Here is a 22,925-nt window from a genome sequence, read left to right as displayed (position 1 = left end):
ACACTGATACAAAAGTGTCTATGTCTCAAGGACCCTGTAAAGGAGGCATTAGAACTGCTGTTTCATAGATGATGAAACTGAAGCTAAGAGAGTCAATCATCTTGCCCCAAAGTTTCATAGATGATAAATCACAGAGCTGGTTTTTAGGTCAGATCTGTTGAGCACCAAGATCTGTTTAGCACCAAATGACACCATTTTCTTTTTAGTTCTGCAGAATTTACTTTTCTTGTCTAAGCATGACTATTTACCAACCCGAAATCATAAGTCTCAGTTTCTTCATTTATAAAATGGAAGTATTGCCTATACATTACATGGTCATTATAAAACTTAAGATATATCTCTCACATTTTATCAGCTTAGCAATCTGAAACAGTATTTAATTTCAGCATACTGTTAAACTTTTAATAATATGTTAAAGAAATACCTTTTTTCAGGAATATTTGAAAACAAAGTCTTCTTATCAACAGGGTGTTCACTTTTGGTACTCTGAGGATCAGGATTCTGTGGTGACATAGTAGGTTGTCTTAGAAGGCCCATCTTAGCCTTGCTCTGAGACCCAGCTTTGCTGGCAGATTTAGGGGTTCTAAGTCTTTGAGAAAGATGCTCAGAAGAGATTGAAAGTCCTAGAAGATGAAAGAAATCACAACACCAAAACATTTCTTTCATTCACTTTAAAAAAAAAAAGATTTATTTTATTTATTTCTCTCCCTTTCCCCCCGTTGTCTGCTCTCTGAGTCCATTCACTGTGTGTTCTGCGGCACCAGGAATCTGTGTCTCTTTTTGTTGCATCATCTTGCTGCATCAGGTCTCTGTGTGTGTGGCGCCACTCCTGGGCAGGCTGTGCATTATTTGTGCGAGGCAGCTCTCCTTGCAGGGCACACTCCTTGCGCGTGGGGACACCCCCACGCAGGGGACACCCCTGCGTGGCACAGCACTCCTTGCACGCATCAGCATAGCACATGGCCCGGCTCACCACACGGGTCAGGAGCCCCTGGGCTTGAACCCTGGATCTCGTATATGGTAGGCGGATGCTCTATCAGGTGAGCCAAATCCGCTTCCCTCATTCACTTTCATTATAACTAGGAAGATAGGGAAAATTCTTCCTACTCCCTACCAACTGGCCACTTTCTCCTGTCAAATAATGTTTTTTGTTAAAGTCAAAAGCCTAGGATTTCTAGTAAAAGATAGTAGTAAACACACACATTAGACTCTGCTTCCTCTTGATAACCCACTACTATCATTTGGGATTTTTAAATTCCCTCCCTCTTAGAATTTGCTTTATTTCCTCCCTCCTTCCCCCTTGAGCCCTCTCCATGTGAGATCATTACCAGCCAGAGGGGCTACCCTCACTCTCTCCTTTGGTGCAGTTGCCTTTTGAAGTCCACTTGACATTAAAACCACCTCTCCCTCCAGCCACACTGATCTATGAGAAAGGGGTTTGTGTTACAGTGTCAACACAAAGTGGGGTATTTGACAGAATGGAGTGAGTCTGAGGCCATCTTCCCAGTAAGTCCACCTCTGTCCCCAGCACCAGAGTCCAAAGCCTCACCCTCCTTAGAGGAAACCTGCTCTCTGATCCCTCACTCTCACTAATATGAGGAGTAGATGTGCTTTAACAAGGATATAGCCTTAAGCTAAAGGCTGGAAATTCAAACTTCAGTCAGTGGTCAAAGAGCGGAATTTAGGAGGTCAGCGGGGCCCTGGACCCCTTCTTATTTCCATTTTATAATTATGGCTAGAGCTGCCAGGGAACAAAGGTGAGGCCAGAGGATCTAATATTTAATGAATTTCTTATGCACCAGGAGGTACTAGGAGATGGTACTCAGATACTGACAAGTGGTCAGAGGCTGGGGAAAAAAACCTACGGCTGGTCAGGCCCTTGTGCCACTCAGACTGGGGAGTCCCAGGAATGCAGATTAAGAATTGGCATGTGGGCACCCAGACCTACCTTAACCAGCCCAGCCTTGCTGGGAAAGGACACTGCAGTGGGGCAGGTAGCTGTTAATTGTCATCAAAAAAAGTAGGCACAGGGGAAGGAGGAGTGTAAAGGGAAGGAGGCTAAACAAACTAAGGGGCTGGGCTGACAAGGCTCAGGAAGCCTAAGCTAGGAAGAATGACTCCTGGCAGCTCTGTAATGTAACAGAACCATCTTCTAGGGTAAGACCTTAGAGAGAGTTTGGGTTCAGCTGAGCAGCTGCAGATATGAAAACACTGAGACTGATTTGAAAATTGGGGGATGAAGGGAGCTGGAGGGTACTGCCTGACAGAAGCTTTCTGAAAGGCAATCTGTGACAAAAGAGAAGAGAGGAGGAGCCAGCAAGATGGCATGTGGCCTTATTCCTTTGTAGGGTGGCTTGGCCATTGATAAATCTCAGGGGTGGGAAGGCCCAATAAGAACAAGAATGTAGCAAGCAGGAGAGTCCCATCCACCAGCCATGTGGGATGGAAGCTCCTTCTCAGTTAGAGGTGGAGTGGGCATCACCATCCCAGAGTCCTCAGGATTGGGGAATAAAATAATGATTAGAGTGGACTTACTGGTATTCAACCATAGATTTATTGTGATTCTAGCAATGGAAGAAATTATATCATTGATGTCAAGACAGTGGCCACTGGAGTTGCTGAAGGTAGGGAGATGGAAAAAGAGGTGTTATATGGAGGCACTTTTGGGACTTGGAGTTGTTCTGAATGACACTGTAGGGACAGATGCAGGACATTATATATCCTACCATAACCTACCGAATGGACTGTGAGAGTGTAAATTACAACGTAAACTCTAATCCATGCTGTGTAGCAGTGCTCCAAAATGTGTTCAACTGCAATGACTGTACCACACTAATAAGTTCTTTTTTTTTTTTTTTTTTTTTTTTAAAGATTTATTTATTTATTTAATTCCCCCCACCCTCCCCTGGTTGTCTGTTCTCGGTGTCTATTTGCTGTGTCTTGGTTCTTTATCCGCTTCTGTTGTCGTCAGCGGCACGGGAAGTGTGGGCGGCGCCATTCCTGGGCAGGCTGCACTTTCTTTTCACGCTGGGCGGCTTTCCTCACGGGCGCACTCCTTGCGCGTGGGGCTCCCCCACGCGGGGGACACCCTTGCGTGGCACGGCACTCCTTGCGCGCATCAGCGCTGCGCATGGCCAGCTCCACACGGGTCAAGGAGGCCCGGGGTTTGAACCGCGGACCTCCCATATGGTAGACGGACGCCCTAACCACTGGGCCAAAGTCCGTTTCCCCCACTAATAAGTTCTTGATGTGTGAAAAGTGGGGATTGTGGGAAGTGGGACATATGGGAATCCCCTATATATTTTTTTCCCTTCCCCTCCCTCGCCCTGCTGTTTTTGCTGTCTGTGTCCATTCGCTGTGTAATCTTCGGTATATATTTCTCTTTTTGTCCTCCCTTCTCGTCTTTCTCCTCTAGGGTTCACTGGGATTCGATCCTGGGGATCTATCATGTGGAGAGATGTTCCCTGTCAATTGCACCACCTCAGTTCCTGGTCTCTGCCACGCTTCACGTTGACTCTCCCCTTTGTCTTTCTTTTGTTGCACCATCATCTTGCTGTGTGACTCACTTGCATGGGCACTGACTTACAGTGCAGGCACTTGGTTTGCTGCGTAGGCACTCGGCTTGCCATGTGGGCACTAGCATGGGCACTTGGGCACTAGGCTTGCCATGCGGGCACTCGGCTCACCGCGTGGACACTGGCTCGCCATGCAGGCACGCTTTCTCTTCTTCTTTTTCATCAGGAGGCCCTAGGGATCAAACCCAGGCCCTCCCATATGGTAGGTGGAAGTCTTAATCACTTGAGCCACATCCGCTTCCCCCTATTTTTCTTTAATGTAACATTTTGTGTGATCTATGTATCTTTTTAAAAAATATATTTATTTCTCCCCCCTTCCTTCATTGTTTGCTCTCTATGTCCATCTGCTGTGTGTTCTTCTGTGTCTGTTTGTATTCTCATTAGGCAACTCTGGAAACCAATGCTGGGACCTTCCTGAGTGGGGGAGAGACAATCATTCTCTTGCACTACCTCAGCTCCCTGGTCTGTTGCATCTCTCTCTCTTTTTTTTTTTTTTAAGATTTTTAAATTATTTATTTCTCTCCCCTTCCCCCTGTTGTCTGCTCTCTGTGTCCATTTGCTGTGTGTTCTTCTGTGTCCACTTGTATTACCAGGCGGCACTGGGAAACTGCATCTCTTTTTTGTTGCATCATCTTGCTGTGTCAGCTCTCTATGTGTGCGGCGCCATTCCTGGGTGGGCTACGCTTTTTTTTAAGGCAGGGCAGTTCTCCTTGCGGGGTGCACTCCTTGCACGTGGGGCTCCCCTACATGGGGGCGCCCCTGTGTGGCACGGCACTTCTTGAACTGTGCATGGGCCAGCTCACCACATGGGTCAGGAGGCCCTGGGTATAGAACACTGGACCCCCCAAAAGGTAGGCAGATGCTCTATCATTTGAGCCATATCCACTTCCCTGTTGCGTCTCTTATTGTCTCTCCTCTGTGTCTCTTTTTGCTGCGTCATCTTGCTATGTCAGCTCTCTGCATGGGCCAGCACCTCTGTGCAGGGCAGCACTCTTTTGCATGGGGCAGTACTCCGCATGGACCAGCTTGCCTTCACCAGGAATTGGATATTGAACCCTGGACCTCCTGTATGGTAGACAGGAGCCCAATTGCTTGAGCCACATCTTTTTCCCCTATGTATCTTTTAAAAATTAAAAACATATTAAAAAAAAAAAAGAGAATTATAGACTTCCAGGAAGAGTGCAGACTAGAAAGACATGGGACTCTCTTCTCCAGAAAATAGTTAAAAGACAGGCTGAAACAGTCTAGAAAAAGATCTTCTAGGGTTTAGGACACCAGGTGAAGGCTAGACACCGCCCAGAGGAAAGAATGACAAAGGCGGGAAATTGAGACTACAGGACTGTGAGTTTAAACCAGTGGCTGCTGCTCCCCACACCCTTGCCCACACTAAAGATACTTCAGAATTCTCAGGCCTCTGGGCTTGTGGCTATAGGCAAAGGGGGCTCAGGGATCTACCATCCCAGGAAAGGGGAGAGAGAGGGACACAGTCTAAGGTTGACTCAGTTTTTGACTCACAAATTTGGTCTTCTGTGTCCCAGGAGAACTTCCAGGCTGGGTGGGGCCACACCATTGTTTGCTTTGGGAGAAAGCAAGGGGCTAAAGACATAAGACCCTCCCAATCTCCTTCTTTACTAAACAGGACTGATTGTTGAGGACTCAGAGGGGAATATAAATAAATTTCTTACCTGGGAAAAGGGAGGGGACTGCCAGAGATGGCAGGATTACTGTCTCAGTGAAAGTTTGAGTTACAAAACTCTTAGCCTCCAGTCAGGAAGCCCTATCACATTGATACGTTCTGTGTTGCAACAACTACACTCCAACCAAGTACTGAATTGAGAGCTGCAAAGACTGCCATCTGCTGATAGGCCAAGGAAGTGCATGCAAGAAAATTACAAATAAGTAGGAAAGGTATTTTCCAGCCTTTATAGCATCTCGCCCCAAGACCCTAGGAAGCAAATCTAAAACCAAATACTGGGTCCAGTGCCCAGTTTTGAGCAACAAGCAGGAACAACCCTAACAATCCAGGTTGAGCCAAGAATCAAAGAGCAATTGTAACACACAGCCACCTGCCAGTAAATCCATACAAAAGAGAAAGAAATTGAGCACTAGAGTAAACTACATCCTAATCAGATGCCCTGGACATCAGCAAAAAATTACAAGTCATACTAAGAAAATAGAAGATATGGCCCAAGAAAAGGAAGATATCAAAGCCCCAGAAGAAATGCAGAGTTTGAGAGAACTAATCAGTGAGATGTGCACAAATTTCCAAACCCAAATTAATAAGTTGAAAGACAATATGGTTAAAGGGATAAATGATATCAAGAAGACATTGCATCAAAGACAAGCGCAAAGAAGAATTTGAAATCCTGAACAGAAAAGCAACAGGGCTCATGGAAGTGAAAGACACAATAGGTGAAATCAAAAACACATTAGCGGGGAAGCAGACTTTGCCCAGTGGATAGGGCGTCCGCCTACCACATGGGAGGTTCACGGTTCAAACCCCAGGCCTCCTTGACCCGTGTGGAGCTGGCCCATGCGCAGTGCTGATGTGTGCAAGGAGTGCCGTGCCACGCAGGGGTATCCTTTGTGTAGGGGAGTCCCATGTGCAAGGAGTGCTCCCTGGAAGGAGAGCCGCCCAGCGCGAAAGAAAGTGCAGCCTGCCCAGGAATGGCACCGCACACACTGAGAGCTGACACAACAAGATGATGCAACAAAAAGAAATACAGATTTCCGGTGCCGCTGATAAGGAAAGAAGCGGTCACAGAAGAACACACAGTGAATGGTGGGGAGGGGGAAAGGGGAGAGAATAAATTAAAAAAAAAAAAATTAGCAGCATACAACAGGAGACTCAAAATGAAAGAAGAAAGAATAAGTGATACTGAAGACAGAACAGCTGAAATCGAAGAGAGAAAAAAGAATGGAAAAAACTGAGCAGGGGCTCAGAGTTGAAAGACAAACACAAAATGCAACAATATTCATGAGAATTCCAGAAGGAGAACGAAGGGAAAAGGGGCAGAAAGAGTATTTGAGGAAATAATAGCTGAAAATTTCCCAACTCTGAAGAAAGAAATGAATTTACATGTCCAAGAAGAGTACCGTACCCCAATCAGAATAAATCCAAATAGACCTACTTCAAGACACATACTACTCAGAATGTCAAATGTCAAAGATGAGAAAATTCTGTGAGCAGTAATGGAGAAGCAAACCATCACATACAAGGGATGCCCAGTAAGACTCAGCACCGATTTCCCTTCAGAAACCATGGAGGCAAGAAGACAGTTGTATGATACAGTTAGGATACTGCACAAGAAGAACTACCAGCCAAGAATTTTTTTTTTTGAAAAAAGTTAATTTTCTTTTAATTGCAAAATAATACATGCTGTGGAACAAGAATTCTTTATCTAGCAAAAATGTCCTTCAAATATGAAGGTGAGTATAAAATAGTCACAAACAGAAATAAGAGAGTTTGCAAAAAAAGAATTGACCTTTGCAAGAAATACTAAAGGAAGTCTCAGAACCAGAAATAAAAAGACAGGAGAGAGAGGCTTGGAGGAGAGTATAGAAGAAGGAACAACAGAGAGGATAACCAAAGGAGTGAAAAGACAGACAGAAATATGATATGACATATGAAAACCAAAGAATAAAATGGTGGAAGTAAATAGTGCATTTACAGAATATCATTGAATGTGAATGGACTAAACTCCCCAATCAAAATATACAGGCTGACAGAATGGATAAAAAACCTGGGCCATCCATAGGTTGCTTACAAGAAATTGACCTTGGACCCTAGGATACAAAGTGGCTGAAAATGAAAGGTTGGAAAAAGATACTCCATGCAAAGAGTAACCAAAAAAGAGCAGGAATAGCTATACAAACATCAGACAAAACAGACTTTACATGCAAAAAAAGTTAAGAAACACAGAAGGTCATTATATATAAATATATATTTTATTTTTTATTTTTGTCATTACATATTAATAAAAGGAACAATCCACCAGGAAGATATAACAGTCATAAATATCTATGCACCTAACCAGGATGCCCCAAAATATATGAGACAAACTCTGGCAAAACTGAAGGGAGAAACAGACATCTCTACAATAATCACTGGAGACTTCAACACCCAACTCACATCATTAGATAGAACAACTAGACAGAAGATCAACAAGGAAACAGAGAACTTGAACAATATGATAAATGATTAGACCTAACAGACACACACAGAACACTGGATCTAAACTCAGCAGATTACACATTCTTCTCAAGTGCCCATGTATCTTTCTCCAGGATTGACCACGTGTTAGGGTACAATGTAGCTCTCAATAAATATAAAGAGAATTTATACAAAGCACCTTCTCAGTTCAAAATGGAATGAAACTGGAAATTAATAATAGACAGGAAAAAAGTAAACTCACAAATGTGTGGAGGTTGAACCACATACTCCTAAATAATCAGTGGGTCAAAGAAGAAATTGCAAATGAAATCAGTAAATATATTGAGACAAATGAAAACGAGAACACAACTTATCAAAATTTATGGGACACAGTGATAGCAGTCTTGAGAGGGAAATTTATAGCCCTAAATGCTTATATTTAAAAAGAAAGAGCTAAACTCAAAGATTTAACTGAACTAGACAAATTAGAAAAAGAACACTAAACCAATCCAAAATCAAGCAGAAGGAAAGAAATAATAAAGATTAGAGCAAAATAAATGGAATTGAGAAGAAAAAAAAAAATAGAGAAAATCAACAAAACCAAAAGCTGGTTCTTTGAGAAGATAAATAAAATTGACAACCCCCTAGCTAGACCAACAAAGAAAAAAAAGAGAGAAGATGCAAATATAATAAAAAATGAAAGGGAAATAAAAAGAATCATAAGAGGATATTATGAGAAATTGTATGCCAACAAACTAGAAAATGTAGATGAGATGGACAAATTCCTAGAAATGCACAAACAACCTACACTGATGCTAAAAGAAACATAAGATCTTAACAAACCAATCACATTTAAAGAGATTGAAACCATCATCAAAAATCTCCCTGCAAAGAAAAGTCCAGGACTCGACGGCTTCACAGGTGAATTCTACCAAGCATTTAAAAAAAATAATCCCAATCCTGTTTAAACTCTTCTGAAAAATTGAAGAGGGAAAATTACCCAACACAGTTTATGATGTCAGCATCTCCCTAGTACCAAAGCCAGATAAAGATACTACAAGAAAAGAAAATTACAGACCAATCTCTCTAATGAACATAGATGCAGAAATTCTCAACAAAATACTTGCAAATCGAATCCAACAGCATATCAAAAGACATATATCACGACCAAATGGGATTTATTCCTGGTATACAAAGGTTCAACATAAGAAAAATGAATCAACAGAATACGCATTAACAAATTGAAGGGGAAAAAAACCACATGATCATTTCAATTGATGCAGAAAAGGCATTTGACAAAATCCAGCATGCTTTTTTGATAAAAACATTCAAAGGATAGGAACAGAGAGAAAATTCCTCAATATGATAAAAGGCATATATGAAAAACTCACAGCCAACATCATACTCAACAGGGAAAGCGGTTGCTCTAGGGAGTGAGAAATGGAATGAGAGGAGCTTTTTCTGTGAATATTCTTTGTTACAAGCCTGTTATAAACTATGCGCTCTATAACTAAAACAAATCTAAAAGATCAATTTGTTGCCATCGATCTTAATCTCACTCCCCATAAGGGGAACATGAAGTTAGGAACGTGAAGGTACAGTGACAAGGTTAGAGTTATGGAATCACTAGGATTCTTGGGAAGTAAGGGGACATACTATTAGTAATAGGGAGATTACTGAATATCCAGTGAATACAGCTCTTAAGGGTAAAGGAAACCAAAATTGCACCAGATGTGATACCTAAACTGACAAGAAGTTATAATATACTTGAGGTGATAAACTTAAATTTTAATATAAATGTTAGAAAGTAGATTTAGACAGCAGCTCATGTTTATTTTCAGGAAACTTCCTAGTGGACACAGTTAAATAATGAGGAGAAAACAGCCTTTTAGCTTACTGGTACTTGAAGAGGACTTGGCCCCTTTTTCCTTGAAAATAACTACCTAGCACTTAGAGAACTGACAAATGTCTATCAAGATTTAAGCACAGATTACTTCAACTATTACCTCTCATTCTATGACTTATAAATTATTTCTATATAGATATATCCACCTCCATTACGTTTCATTTCTTAAAGCACAATTAGAAGTATGATGACTTGACTGCTAAGTTCCGTTTGCATCTCAAATTCGAACCCAACTTCTAACTCTGTGACCTGGAGAAAATCACTTCTCATGCTTCCATCATTTCCCCTACCTTTTGGGACACTGTGACCTAATTCACAGGACTGTGGGGTTAAGTGGCAATAACATATGAAATCACTTAGAAAATACAAAAGCCATTTAAAAAGATATACCACAGTTAAAGCAATCTGAACATACCCAACAAAATGTGATTTGTGTGTTTGTGAGCAAGCACATAGTTCATTTCCCAGAAATCACAAAGCTATATTCCTTCATGTAAAAACTATTTTTCACCTCTTATATAGGATCTTGGCCAACTCAAATATTTCTCTTAAATAGTATCAGCAAGATAACTAACCTGAGAATGATTTAACTGGACTTTCAATTTTGAAAAATCCAGCATCGAACACTATTTTATCAACTTCCTTTGGTATTAAAGAGGTTGCTGCTTCAGCATGTTCTTCCTGCTTAATTCTGTCTCTCATTGCATTTTTTATGGCAGCTAGGCGGTTTCTCGCTGCAATTCTTCCATCATCCTGCTTCGCTTTACTTGCTATACCTGAGACAACTTTTTTCTGCAAAGAGAAAATTATGACCTCTATTAAAGGTGCTCACTACCACTTTACGAGAAATACAAATAAAGCATACATGAAATATTTCACACATCAAACATGTATCAATTTCCTAGTATGTGCTAAAAATGGTGGGAATAAAAAGGTAAAAAAGACAATGTTCCTGCCTTCAAGGAGTTTATAGCTTAGGATAAGCCAGACAAGGACATTAAATGGGAGAAATGTCATGTCATAGATAAATTCAGAGGGCTGTGAGAGAACACAACCTAATGCAATCTTCAGAGGTACTGTGAAGGGCTTATAGAAAATATATATCTAAGCTGTAACCACAGTTAGCAGGGTTAAAAGATGGAGTGAGGAAAGAGAAGGATTGATGGGCTGGGTAGAGAGAATAGCATGTTTGAAAAGCTAAAAGTGAAAGAAAGCATAGAGGAGTTAGCAAGAGATAGCAAAAGCTACTTTATAAAAGCCCTCACTTTCACCTGTTTTAATATGCTACCTTTACAGAGAACAAAGGAATAGAGAGCTATTGATGACTTTTAAGCAATATATTAACATAATTATATTTGTGTTTTGGAAAGATCACTCTGACTACAGCCTGGAGAAGAGACTGGAGGGTTACAAACCAGTTAAGAAGAAAACTACGTCAATGATACTGGGAAAAGCTGATGGTAGTTAGACTAAGGAGGAATAAATGGGAAACAGTGAACAGATTTAAGGGATATTTGCAGTAGAACTGAAAGGACTTAGTGATCTACTGGATGTGTGATGGAAAGAGCAGAATAGAGAAAGGAAAGACCAAAGAAGATACCCAGGTTTTTAGTTTGGACACCTGGTGAGACAGTAATATTATTCATTAAGTTAGGCAAGTATTAAGGTATGTAGAGATGATTTTAGTTTGGGATATATTGCTTTTAAGATACACTAAATTAAGATATATAAAACTGAGTTCAGCATTCAGTGTAGTTTGAAATACAGATTTGGGAATCATCATGGGGCAAGTAAGACTGCAGAGAAAGAATATAGAAGGAGAAAAGAATTCTGAATTTAACAAACATTTTTAAGGGATGAATGGAAAACCAGACACTTACAAACATGATGGAGAATGGGTTGAGATGTTGGAAGAAAAATCAGTAGAATATAATTTTAAGGAGGAAAGAGTGAATAAATAGGGCATAACAATTATATTTTATTAATAAGTATCTAATGACTTGAGCTACTAAATAGATCAATACCATGCATGATAACTATTCCAGAGACACAGAAGGGATGAAGCTGAATTACAGTGAGTTGTAGGGATAAATGGGAACCAAAATAGTAAAGCTAGAGTACAGACAACTTTTTTAGGAAGCTTGTTTTTGATGGAGAGAAAGAAATGGAATGGGTATAGGAAGTTGAAGGGAAATGTGGACATTACAGTCTGTTTTTTAAATGCAAACATATTAAGACATCTAAACATGTATACAAACTAACAGAAAGGAACGGGGCGGGGAAAGCAAGGTATCTGATGGAATGAGTTCAATGAAAAGAAGTAGGATGGGTAAAAAAGGTTAACTTTATTTCACTTCTTTAATAACCTTAGCTTTAGCCTATAAAGTAAAGTAGGAGGAGGGAGACACCTGGTGATAAGGGGCAGAATTGCAAGGCTCTGATAGATTCCTACACGGATCATTTGTATCACTGATGATATTGTTTCCAGGGGCTAAGTATTCAACAAGAAATATCCCTAATAATTTCAAAATGTTCAAGCATCCTTTACTGTTTAGTAGATTTGAAGCTCATCCAATCAATTTAGTCACTGTCCTTGGGACCCCTGACATGAGATATTTTCGTTAGTAAAATCATTTTATAATAAGGTTCTTTTAATTCTTTAACACTTTAAACCCTTAAGATAGGATTCAAATAGCGTTTGTATTTGGATTGCATTGCATAATAAAGTACCAATCTAGAAAACCTTATTTTATAACCACAGGTATTTTACTAAATTCATTAAGAAAAACTGATGTAGTTTGAGAAGTGTCTACCTAAACCAAAACCTTTGAATTAAAAATATTTCTAGAAGAAAAAAACCACATTAAAAATGGATAAGAATGGAATTTATGTTAACAAAGCAAATTTTACAGGAGAAAGTAATAGGAAATTTTACAAGATAAATCACAGAGAAAAAGACATGTTCCAAAGTGCCATTGTTCCTCTTTACTATTAGAAAAAATTACTTTATCTTGAAATATGTCATACAAAAGAGAGACTGCATTGCTTACTGGCTAGGAACATGGATTCAGGAATGAGAAAGCCTGACTGAAGCCCAAGTGATTTAATTTTTCTAGGCTTCAGATTCCTCAACTGTACCTACCTCATAGGACTATTGTGAGGATTAAATTAGTTAATACTTATAAAGTACCTGGAATAATATTTGGCACATACTAAGCACTATATAAATTATCTATTACTACTATTATTATTATTGCAACAAAATATAAAAGAACAGTTTAAAGAAAAAACACCCATTTGGTACCTACTATATGGTAACTTAAAAGCCTCCTGGGTGCCACAATTCAATCACAGCCCCTATAATCCTCCATCCAGAAATAGCTATCCTGAATTTTGTGTTGCTCATTTCCTTACTCTTTCTTCAAAAGGCAATCAGGACATTGTGAGTAATAGATGGAAACTGCTTTGTAAAATGATGAAACTCTGAAGCTAAATGTTTTTAAAGCTTAATAACAAAAATAAAAGTAGGGGAAACGGACTTTGGCCCAGTGGTTAGGGCGTCCGTCTACCATATGGGAGGTCCGCGGTTCCAACCCCGGGCCTCCTCGACCCGTGTGGAGCTGGCCATGCACAGTGCTGATGCGCGCAAAGGAGTGCCGTGCCACGCAAGGTTGTCCCCCGCGTGGGGGAGCCCCACGCGCAAGGAGTGCGCCCGTGAGGAAAGCCGCCCAGCGTGAAAAGAAAAGTGCAGCCTGCCCAGGAATGGCGCCACCCACACTTCCCGTGCCGCTGACGACAATAGAAGCGGACAAAGAAATAAGACACAGCAAATAGACACCAAGAACAGACAACCAGGGGAGGGGGGAAGTTAAATAAATAAATAAATCTTTAAAAAAATAAAAAATAAAAGTAGAAGAGCCTATAATAGAAACTTGGATATAAAACCCACAAACTTACCCGTAAAGTTTTTTTGCTTGTATTATTATTATTGTTTTGCCATCCAGATTCTTCAAGCTTGCTCAGATTGTTAAATTTTTGATTTACATCTTCTATCTATTAATTAATAAAGCACAAGTTTATCAAATTAATGTTAACCATATATAAAAGTTAAACTGATGAAATGAAGCTTCAAAGAACAATATTAAAATGGTGACTCAGAACTGGTGACAGAAAAAAATTAGACTTAGTCATTCTCAATTTACTATTCAAATCAAGAATTCTTACGGAAAAATTGTTCATTGATATTGTTGGTCCTATAAAGCTCCAAAATTTACATAAAAGAAGTAACGTATGAGGAAACCCTCCTAAATTATTTTTAATTCCTAAAATGGTATGAGATATCCTAAATGTTTTTACCCCATAAATCAAATGATGTGAACAATCTCATTTTAAAATATTAAAATAATTTGCTTGTTTTATTCATATACAGAGCATTGTGGGAGTGTCTGATTACCCTTCTACTTCCAGTCCTCTCCAAAGAGGCAACCACTGTCAAACAGTTTCATAAACGTGCTTGGAGTCCCCTTACTATGTATTTTTACACACATATACTATCAATCTCTCTCTCTCAAAACAGTGCAATTATCAGAAGGATACTATATATATATACCAGTAAGAATTGAAAACAGGGACTTGAACACTTAATTTGTACACCAATGTTCGTAGCACCATTATTCACAATTGTCAAAGGGTGGAAGCAACCCAAATGTCTATCAAAAGATGAAGGGATAAGCAAAATGTGGTATATACATACAATGGAATATTATTCAGCCATAAAAAGAAATGAAGTTCTGATGCATGCTACAACATGGATGAACCTTGGACACATTATGTTGAATGAAATAAGCCTGATACAAAAGGACAGATACTGTGTGATTTTACTTTTATGATATAACTAAGCTACATAAATTCATAGAGACAGAAAGTAGATAACAGGTTATTGGAGGCAGCATGAGGGGGGAATGGAGAGTAGTGATAGTAGCACAACATTATGAGTGTAAATAATACCAATGAATTATACACTTAAAAGTAGTAAAAATGGGAAATTTTGAGTTGTGTATATTACTACAATTAAAAGTTAAAAAACTTAAAAACACTTGCACTTCTAGAGCTACTATCAAGAAAATTAAAAGACAAGCTAAAAACTGGGAGAAAATATTTGCAAATTATAAATCTGATAAGGAACTTGTATTCAGAATATATAAAGAACTCTTAGAACTCAGTAATAAAAAGACAAACAACCCAATTTAAAAATGGGCACAAGATTTGAATACCCATTTCACAAAAGAATATCTATGAATAGCCAATAAGCACATGAAAATATGTTCAAAATCATCAATCATTAGGGAAATGCAAATCAAAACCACAACAGTATGTGACCATGTACCCACCAGGATAGCTATAATAAAAGACAGCTAACAAGTGTTAGTGAGAACGTGGAGAAATGAGGATCATCATACATTGCTGGTGGGAATGTAAAGTGGTATAGTCACTTAGAAAATTTGGCAATTTCTTAAACAGTTAAACATAAATTTACCACATGATTCAGCAATATATAGGAATGTACTCAAGAGAAATGAAAACATATGTTAGTACTAAGATTTGTATGTGAATATTTATAGAGGCCTTATTCATAACAAACAAGGAGTAGAGACAATCCAAATGTCCATCAAATGGTGAATGGATAAAGAAGAGTATATCCATACAGTGGAACACTATTCAGCAATAAAAAGGAATGAAGTACAGATACATGCTACCACATGGATGAATCTCAAAAACATCATGCTAAGTGAAAGAAGCCAGATGCAAAAGACCACATATTATATGATTCTACTTACATGAAATGTCTGTAAAAGGCAAACCTACAGAGACAGTAAGTAGATTAGTGGTTGCCTAGGGTTGGGAGTGGGAATGGAGATTGACTGCAAAAAAGCACAAAGGATCTTTGTGGAATGATGAAAATGTTCTAAACTGAGATTGTAGTGATGGTTACACAACTCTGTAAATTTACTAAAAATTAATGAATTGAACATTGAAATTGGGTGAATTTTATGATATATAATTATACCTCAATAAATCTCTTAAAAAAAAAGACTTCAGGAGACAACTTGAAGAGACTCTCACTGGTCAAAACTGGGAAATAAGCATCAATAAAGGTAATAACTATAAACAATTTAAACATACCAAATACCTTGAAATACATAAATTAGCAAACCAACTCATCATTATGAAACTGGTAAATACATAAAAATTGGTCATAATGTAATATTTCCATTGTTATGACTACATAAACACTATTTACATCTATGCCATATGGTTACTGAGATTATACATTTACCTTCTCACAAGTTTTACTCTAAACTTCATAATTGTTTTGCATTTTTATTTGCTTAGTTTTTATTTATCTATTATCAATTCACCTCCAAACTCTGTACAATAAGTATAAATCTCCTCTTAGTAAGGTTAAAAACAAAAGAAAACATGATAAGTATTCTGTATATTCAGCTTCACAGAGACGTATCTCCTAGGGCCCCAGGACCCCTGCTCCAAACTGAACTCCTGCTTCCTAAGCATGCTGCACAGCTGTCATCTTAGATGTCTCCTTAACTCACTATCAACAATGGCCTTAGCCCCTTTCCCGGGTTGGATCACACCCCTATACCCCACCCTCTTCTCCGCTCATTCTATTGTTTTCAGCTTCCTGAGAAAGGGTAAATGGGAGACAAAATTTGAGACCTTGTAGGTCTGACAAATGTCTTTATTACCTTCACACTTGACTGGTTGGATATAGAATTCCAGGTTGAACACGATTTTCTCTTAGAATTCTGATGGCATTATTCTCCCAGCTTCCAGTGCTGCTGCTGAGAAATAGGATTCCTGATGTTTAGTGTAAAACTTGTTTTCTCTTTCTGGATGCTTCTGTATTTCCTCTTCTTTCCAAGAGTTGTAAAATTATATTTAATGATGTTTTGTATTTTAAATATTTTTCTCTCTTCTTGCTCTGTTTTTGAGAGATTTCCTTAACTTTATCTTTCACCTTTCTGTTGAACTTTACATTTCTGCTCTCTTATTTTTTTTAAAGATTCATTATTTATTTATTTCTCTCCCTTTCCCTGCCCCCCTCCCCAGTTGTCTGCTCTCATGTCCATTTGCTGTGTGTTCTTCTGTGCCCACTTGTATTCTTGTCAGCGGCACCCAGAATCTGTGTCTTGTTTTTTTTTTGTTGTTGTTGTGTCATCTTGCTGTGTCAGTTCTCCATGTGTGCAGTGCCATTCCTGGGCAGGCTGCACTTGTTTGGCACTGGGCGGCTCTCCTTACGGGGCACACTCCTTGCACGTGGGGCTCCCCTACGCGACGGACACCCCTGTGTGGCACGGCATTCCTTGAGCACATCAACACTGTGCATGGGCCAGCTCATCACATGGGTCAGGAGGCCCTGGGTTTGAACCTTGGACCTCCCATGTGGTAGGTGGACGCTCTAGCAGTTGAGGTAAATCCGCCTCGCTTTCTTATTTTTTTAACTTCCAAGAACTTTTCTGTTGTTTTTCTCTGAAGATTTTATAGCTACTCTTATGTAACAGATAAACTGCCTAATCTCTTTGAGAATATTAATACTGGTTTTTAATAGTTTTATTTTCTCCTCATATTACCCCATTTCCTCCATCCAATAGCTTTCTTCTTGTATGCTTGCTTTTGCTTTTCTTTTAGGCTTGAGGCTTTCCTCAACTGTCTAATGGTTATCAGATGAAGGTTCTTGAAATGTTATTTTATATGCTTATTTCTAAAATAAGTTTAAAAGCTAGAAAGTATCATCTCCTTCTATGCCTTTACTAACCCTCCTAAAGATTCCCTTGATCACAGCACTTTCTGCATTAGATTGGAATTACATATCATGTCAGACTCCGTGATCAAACTACAAACTCATTTGGGACAGAGAATGTGCCTTATTTACCAACTCCTAGCACAATGCTTGGCAAACAGTAGGAACTCAAGAACTGTTAGTTGAACTGAATGACTAAAGATTAGATTTATTCATTTTCTCACAAGTAGAATCATTAGATTATCCAATTTGAATATGATCTCCATTTCTAACCCACACAGAAATTATCCTGATAACATGGGTAGAGGGGGACACATAACTTATAAAATTCAGATAGTTCTTTACAGTTTATAATGGTGCTTTCTAATACCTCATTTAATATTACAGGTACCTAAAGAGCTACTATTACCCAATTTTACAAAAAATAAAACAGACTCATAAGTTAATATATTCAAAATACTTGACCACATACCTGAAAACTAACCATATCCCAAAATCCATCCAGATCTGTACAGGTAGTCTCCTTTTCACCTCGTTTATATTCACAGTCATTCACCAGCCCTTCAAACTGCTTGAATCTTTCCTTCATAAGGAGTCTTGTTTGACCAACTGCTGTGCGAATAAGATCTTTAGCTATAGGAAATATGAGATTTTTAAAAGTCAAAGGACAAAACAGGACCTTTACTGAAAGCCAACCAACTGATAAGACGACCTCATTCCAAATATCCTAGGGCTTGCAGAACCAAATTCTTACCTCAAAGTAAAACAAAAAATACCTACTTTAAGAACATTAACAATTTGTGGGAAGCAGACTTGGCCCAATGGATAGGGAGTCTGCCTACCACATGGGAGGTCCATGGTTCAAACCCAGGGCCTCCTTGACCCGTGTGGAGCTGGCCCATGCACAGTGCTGATGCGTGCAAGGAGTGCCATGCCATGCAGGGGTGTCCCCTGTGTAGGGGAGCCACACACGCAAGGAGTGTGCCCCATAAGGAGAGCTGCCCAGTGTGAAAGAAAGTTCAGCCTGCCCAGGAATGGCCCCCACACACAGAGAGCTGACACAACAAGATGATGCAACAAAAAGAAACACAGATTCCCGGTGCTACTGATACGGATAGAAGCTATCACAGAAGAACACAGAGCAAATGGACACACAGAGCAGACAACTGGGGGTGGGGAGGGGAGAAAAAGAAGTAAAATTTAAAAAAAATAAAAAAAACAATTTGCTTCCATTCCAGCTAAATAATTAGCAGTATACATTCTCATGCATATTGCAACTTGGTAAATAGCATGCCATCTCTCCTAGTATTTTAATCTGTTTTAAGAATTCAACCTTAAATAACTCATTCCAAATCATCTCCCTAGGAAGATTATCTTTAAGATATATTATCTCCTTTCTAAAGAGTTCACACTGACAGCACACAAAGGATTTTTTCTAAACAGATTTCCCAAACAAATAAGATTAGGGAACTTAGGAAAGTCTTTCCATATAGATTTAGGTAATTTTCATTCAGAAAATATTTTTGTATAATTAAACAACACCAGATACCCACACCCATAAGTCATAGGAATAACAGTATTGTAATTACTTAAATCTTTTAAGTCATACACCATTTTAGCACAGAAATATTGGAGCACATGTGTTTGAGATATGAAAAATTCTTGCTATATTGAATAATAATGAAACTATAAAGTTGGACAATACTACATTCTTATGTTTTAGATAAATGTAACTATATGAAAAGAAACAAAGCTAAGACATCAAAAATTATAAATGTTCCCTTACCATCATCTGGAATGTCCAATTCAAGCTTTTGGTCCCACAGAAGGCAGTGTGATGTTAATTTCTCAGTTTCTGACTGGAGAATATTTCTAAAATTATGACATACATTTCAATTTTACAAGTGTTTCTCACACTAATATCTAAGTATTAGTATTATGACACACATAATATTAGAACATTTTAAAGGTAGTCACAACGTTCATTTCACAGAGTTGATGCTTAAATATTGCATGAACTATGATACATTAAAATCCATTAAGTTCAAGTTGATGCCCTGTGTATGTCCATCCGTCAATATCTAAAATTTAGGTGAATGGATAATGCCAGAGCTCATATTTCAAGCTAATAGTTTTAATTTGTTGTGCTGTCATTTTTCAGAGGCTGAACACAGTCAGACATAACAGAGTCAGACTTTCCACGGTATGAACCAGATTCTCTGCTATCTAAAATATCAAGAGTGCTAAGATTGAGAAACTCTAGTCTAAGGTAAATTTAATCTATTTCTAATATAAAAAGCATCCTAGGAGAAACCAACGATAGTTTTTGTACCTTAAAAAGAAATTGAGTAGTTTATATCAAATGGCATAACATAGAACAATCAAGTTAAAATAAAAAGAGAACTAGCTTAGCTCTGACATTATCTGGTTGGATAAATTGCTTAGCGTCTCGATGTGTCACTTGAATAGGACAATGGACTAGGTAATCTCTAAGATCCCTACAACTCTAAAACCATATGTTGCTAAAAATAATTGAAGTGGCTCATAAACACATGAAAAGATACTCATGGCAAATTAATATCAAAATCACAGTGCAATAATATTTCTTTTCTATTCATTGGCAAAGCTCAAAAAATTGTTAATACTGTACTAGAAAAGGTATGAGAAAACAAGAATTTTCTTACTTTGCTGGAGGGAGTACAAATTGAGATCATTATATATTTGGACATGAAAAAACTGAAAGTATACAAGGTTAATCTTTGCAGCAATGATTGTAATAGCAATAGACTGAACCCAATTTATATGTCCACCAACAGGAACCTAGTTAAGTAAATTGTGGTATATCCATATAATTGGATATTATGTGGCCATTAAAAAAAAAAAAACTAAAACAACAATACAGAAAGCTCTTCAACTACTAAAATGGAATGCTTTCAACATTTAACATTAAATAACAGAATATGGCATATAGTGGGCTACTGTTTATATTAAAAATATCTATTTATATATTTATATCTGCCAATCTTTGCATCATTTATCTCTGGAAGGATTCATAAGATAATATTAACACTGGTTGCCTCTGTGGAAGGTTCAAATGATGGGGTTGTGAGACAGAGTATAGAAGGAGACTTCTCACTTGTATACCTTTCCCTATTTTTTGAATTAGGAACACTGTAAATGTACTAGCTACTGGAAAAATAATTAAAATTTAAAAGATAAATGAAAACTATCCAATGACAGTTTCCCGTAATTGGTCTCTGTATTAAGGTTAAAAATATTCTTTAATTTTGGTTTTAAAGGTTTCGACATTAATACAAAATTCTTACACTGGAAACAAACAGACAAACCTGAAATATGGCACATCATGTTGTGGCTGAGATATCTGGCCTCCATTTATTTCAAGTGAGGGGATAACTTCTTTTATTGGAAGATCTTTTGAATTTTTAGTAGTAGTTTCATTTTCATTTAAGACATGTTCTGTAAATTAAAGAGAATACTGCATATAAGTTTCAAAGCAGGAATTCCTAAAATGACACCCTCCACAGAAAGATAAACTTTTTAAAATGCTTCAACTCTTTAAATGTTGAATTTAAAATTTTTTTTCTGCTTCACTTATTTCATTCGCCGTATTTCCTCTAAAGTCTCTCTCAATATTCTTCATCTCTTCAAGTTTACATTTCCCCCCTCTTCACAGTTTTTAATTCTCATTCCAATTCTTTCTCCAGATATCTCTACCCAATCTTTTGTGACTCTGAATTATATGTGAAAAAGTCTAAATAAATCACTGATAAATCATAATCCAGAAGAGCAAATAAACATTTAATTAAATTACTATACCTTTACTCCAAGCTGTGAGAGAACCCAAAGGATTTGGCAATTTATTTGAACCTTGCTGTACTGTTTCAGTAGGGTAAGTTTTACATTTTTGTGCCAAAATTTCTTTTGTTGTTTCTTGAGTCTTATCACTAAAAACAGCATAAAAAAATACTTCATGAAACATGGAACCCCATATATCTAAGTGAGGGATCTTGAAATTATGTTGATATTTAAAGCTGTGATAAAATAGAAATATGTTTCTATTTTTTTTTAATATGTTTATTCTGAAAGCAAAGAATTTAAATACCATCTTTACTAACTATAATGAGATTCAAAGATTTTTAAGATCTCTTAATGGAACATAAGCACTTGACAATCTTGAATGCTACTGGGCAGTTTCCAGTAAGTTTGCTGCCAGGTAGCTTTTGCAAAATGACATTGTTTTCCTTTTAAAGATTCCAACTGATTTTTTTCCACTTTGCAAGTTAATTTTGTCTTTAGAGGTAGCTTTTCTAAAGTGATACTCAGAAAAAAAACATGTCTGAGTATTATAGCAATTTTCTTCTTTCAAAAAATGTTTCTAAAGTATTATAAGAAAATCACTTATTAAAAGCAAAAACGCTCCCATAATTGTGTGATGAAAATAATGATGATAATAATAATACATAGAAAATGTTAAAACAAAACTGTCAAATATGTTGTTGTAGCCTTCTTAAGAATTAAAAAAAAACATTTCCTTGAGTTATAGATAACAGTTTACTAAACTGTTTTTTACAAAACAGTTTACAGTTTTTACAAAACTGTTTTTACTGATTTTTACAAAGCACAGTCCAAATTTAAGATTAATATTAGGTCACCTATCTTAACAAGGAATTCATTAAGATTACATTCTTACACTTCTGTTTTTAAAGGAGTCCAGGTATAACTAGGTGTCAAGAAAGCATTGGCACTTCTGGGAGTCATAGGTGTTGCTTGATAGGTCTTCAGGCCATCCAGTGGCTGAAACATAAAATCTTTGGGTGCAAAGGAATTCTTCCCTCTCATTTTTGCAATATTTGCCTTTGGTAAGCTTTCCATTTTCAGTAAGGCGCCATCTGGATCCATTCCATTTGTTGTACTGGTTTGTGAATCCAAAATATTTTCTTCACTATCAATTTTAAAAGAAATATCCTAGATGGAAATAAACAGAGTAAAATAAGAACTCTTCTTCTAGTGATACATGTGACCAATTTTTACAGGCCTAAGAATATAACAGTTGGGATATATGTACCATGTACATGACTTGAGAAACAAAAAGAGATACAATTAAATGTATACATGGAACCAGAAAGCTAGCTACATTAAACCACTGCTGCACTCCAGGAAGACAGAGAACCAATCCTAATGGGGTGGGGAGATAGGGGGTATACGGGAACCTCTTATGTTTTTTATAATGTAACCTTTTTTGTGATGTATGTATCTTTAAAAAAATACAATTTACAAAAATGATGGGGGTGGAGGAGTGGGGTGTGGGTTATATGGGAACCTCTTATGTTTTTTTAAATGTAACATTCTACGTGATCTATTAACTTTAATAAAAAAAGTATTATTTAAAAAATCAATTAAAAATGTAAAAAAAGGACTAAAGAATATCTTTTATAACGGTTGTGGTTATGG

General features: G+C 37.7%; 1 protein-coding gene across 2 annotated transcripts in view; it reads right to left on the bottom strand.

The window, feature by feature from the left end:
- DLGAP5 (DLG associated protein 5) overlaps nucleotides 1-22,925 on the bottom strand; it is a 47,297-nt gene that overhangs the window by 5,207 nt on the left and 19,165 nt on the right. For both annotated transcript variants that reach the window (XM_004485193.4, XM_058293402.1), the window contains exons 8-15: nucleotides 22,165-22,439; nucleotides 21,291-21,418; nucleotides 20,801-20,930; nucleotides 19,240-19,325; nucleotides 17,926-18,086; nucleotides 13,592-13,687; nucleotides 10,210-10,426; nucleotides 425-623 (exon numbers count right to left, since the gene is read on the bottom strand). In XM_004485193.4, coding sequence (XP_004485250.2) covers nucleotides 425-623; nucleotides 10,210-10,426; nucleotides 13,592-13,687; nucleotides 17,926-18,086; nucleotides 19,240-19,325; nucleotides 20,801-20,930; nucleotides 21,291-21,418; nucleotides 22,165-22,439 — 1,292 coding nt within the window. The remainder of the gene's footprint in view (nucleotides 1-424; nucleotides 624-10,209; nucleotides 10,427-13,591; nucleotides 13,688-17,925; nucleotides 18,087-19,239; nucleotides 19,326-20,800; nucleotides 20,931-21,290; nucleotides 21,419-22,164; nucleotides 22,440-22,925) is intronic.

The sequence above is a fragment of the Dasypus novemcinctus genome, chromosome 3 (genome assembly GCF_030445035.2).
Source record: "Dasypus novemcinctus isolate mDasNov1 chromosome 3, mDasNov1.1.hap2, whole genome shotgun sequence".
Taxonomy (NCBI): Eukaryota; Metazoa; Chordata; class Mammalia; order Cingulata; family Dasypodidae; genus Dasypus; species Dasypus novemcinctus.
Note: the sequence above shows the minus strand (reverse complement) of the source record. Positions and strands in the feature narration are given on the sequence as shown.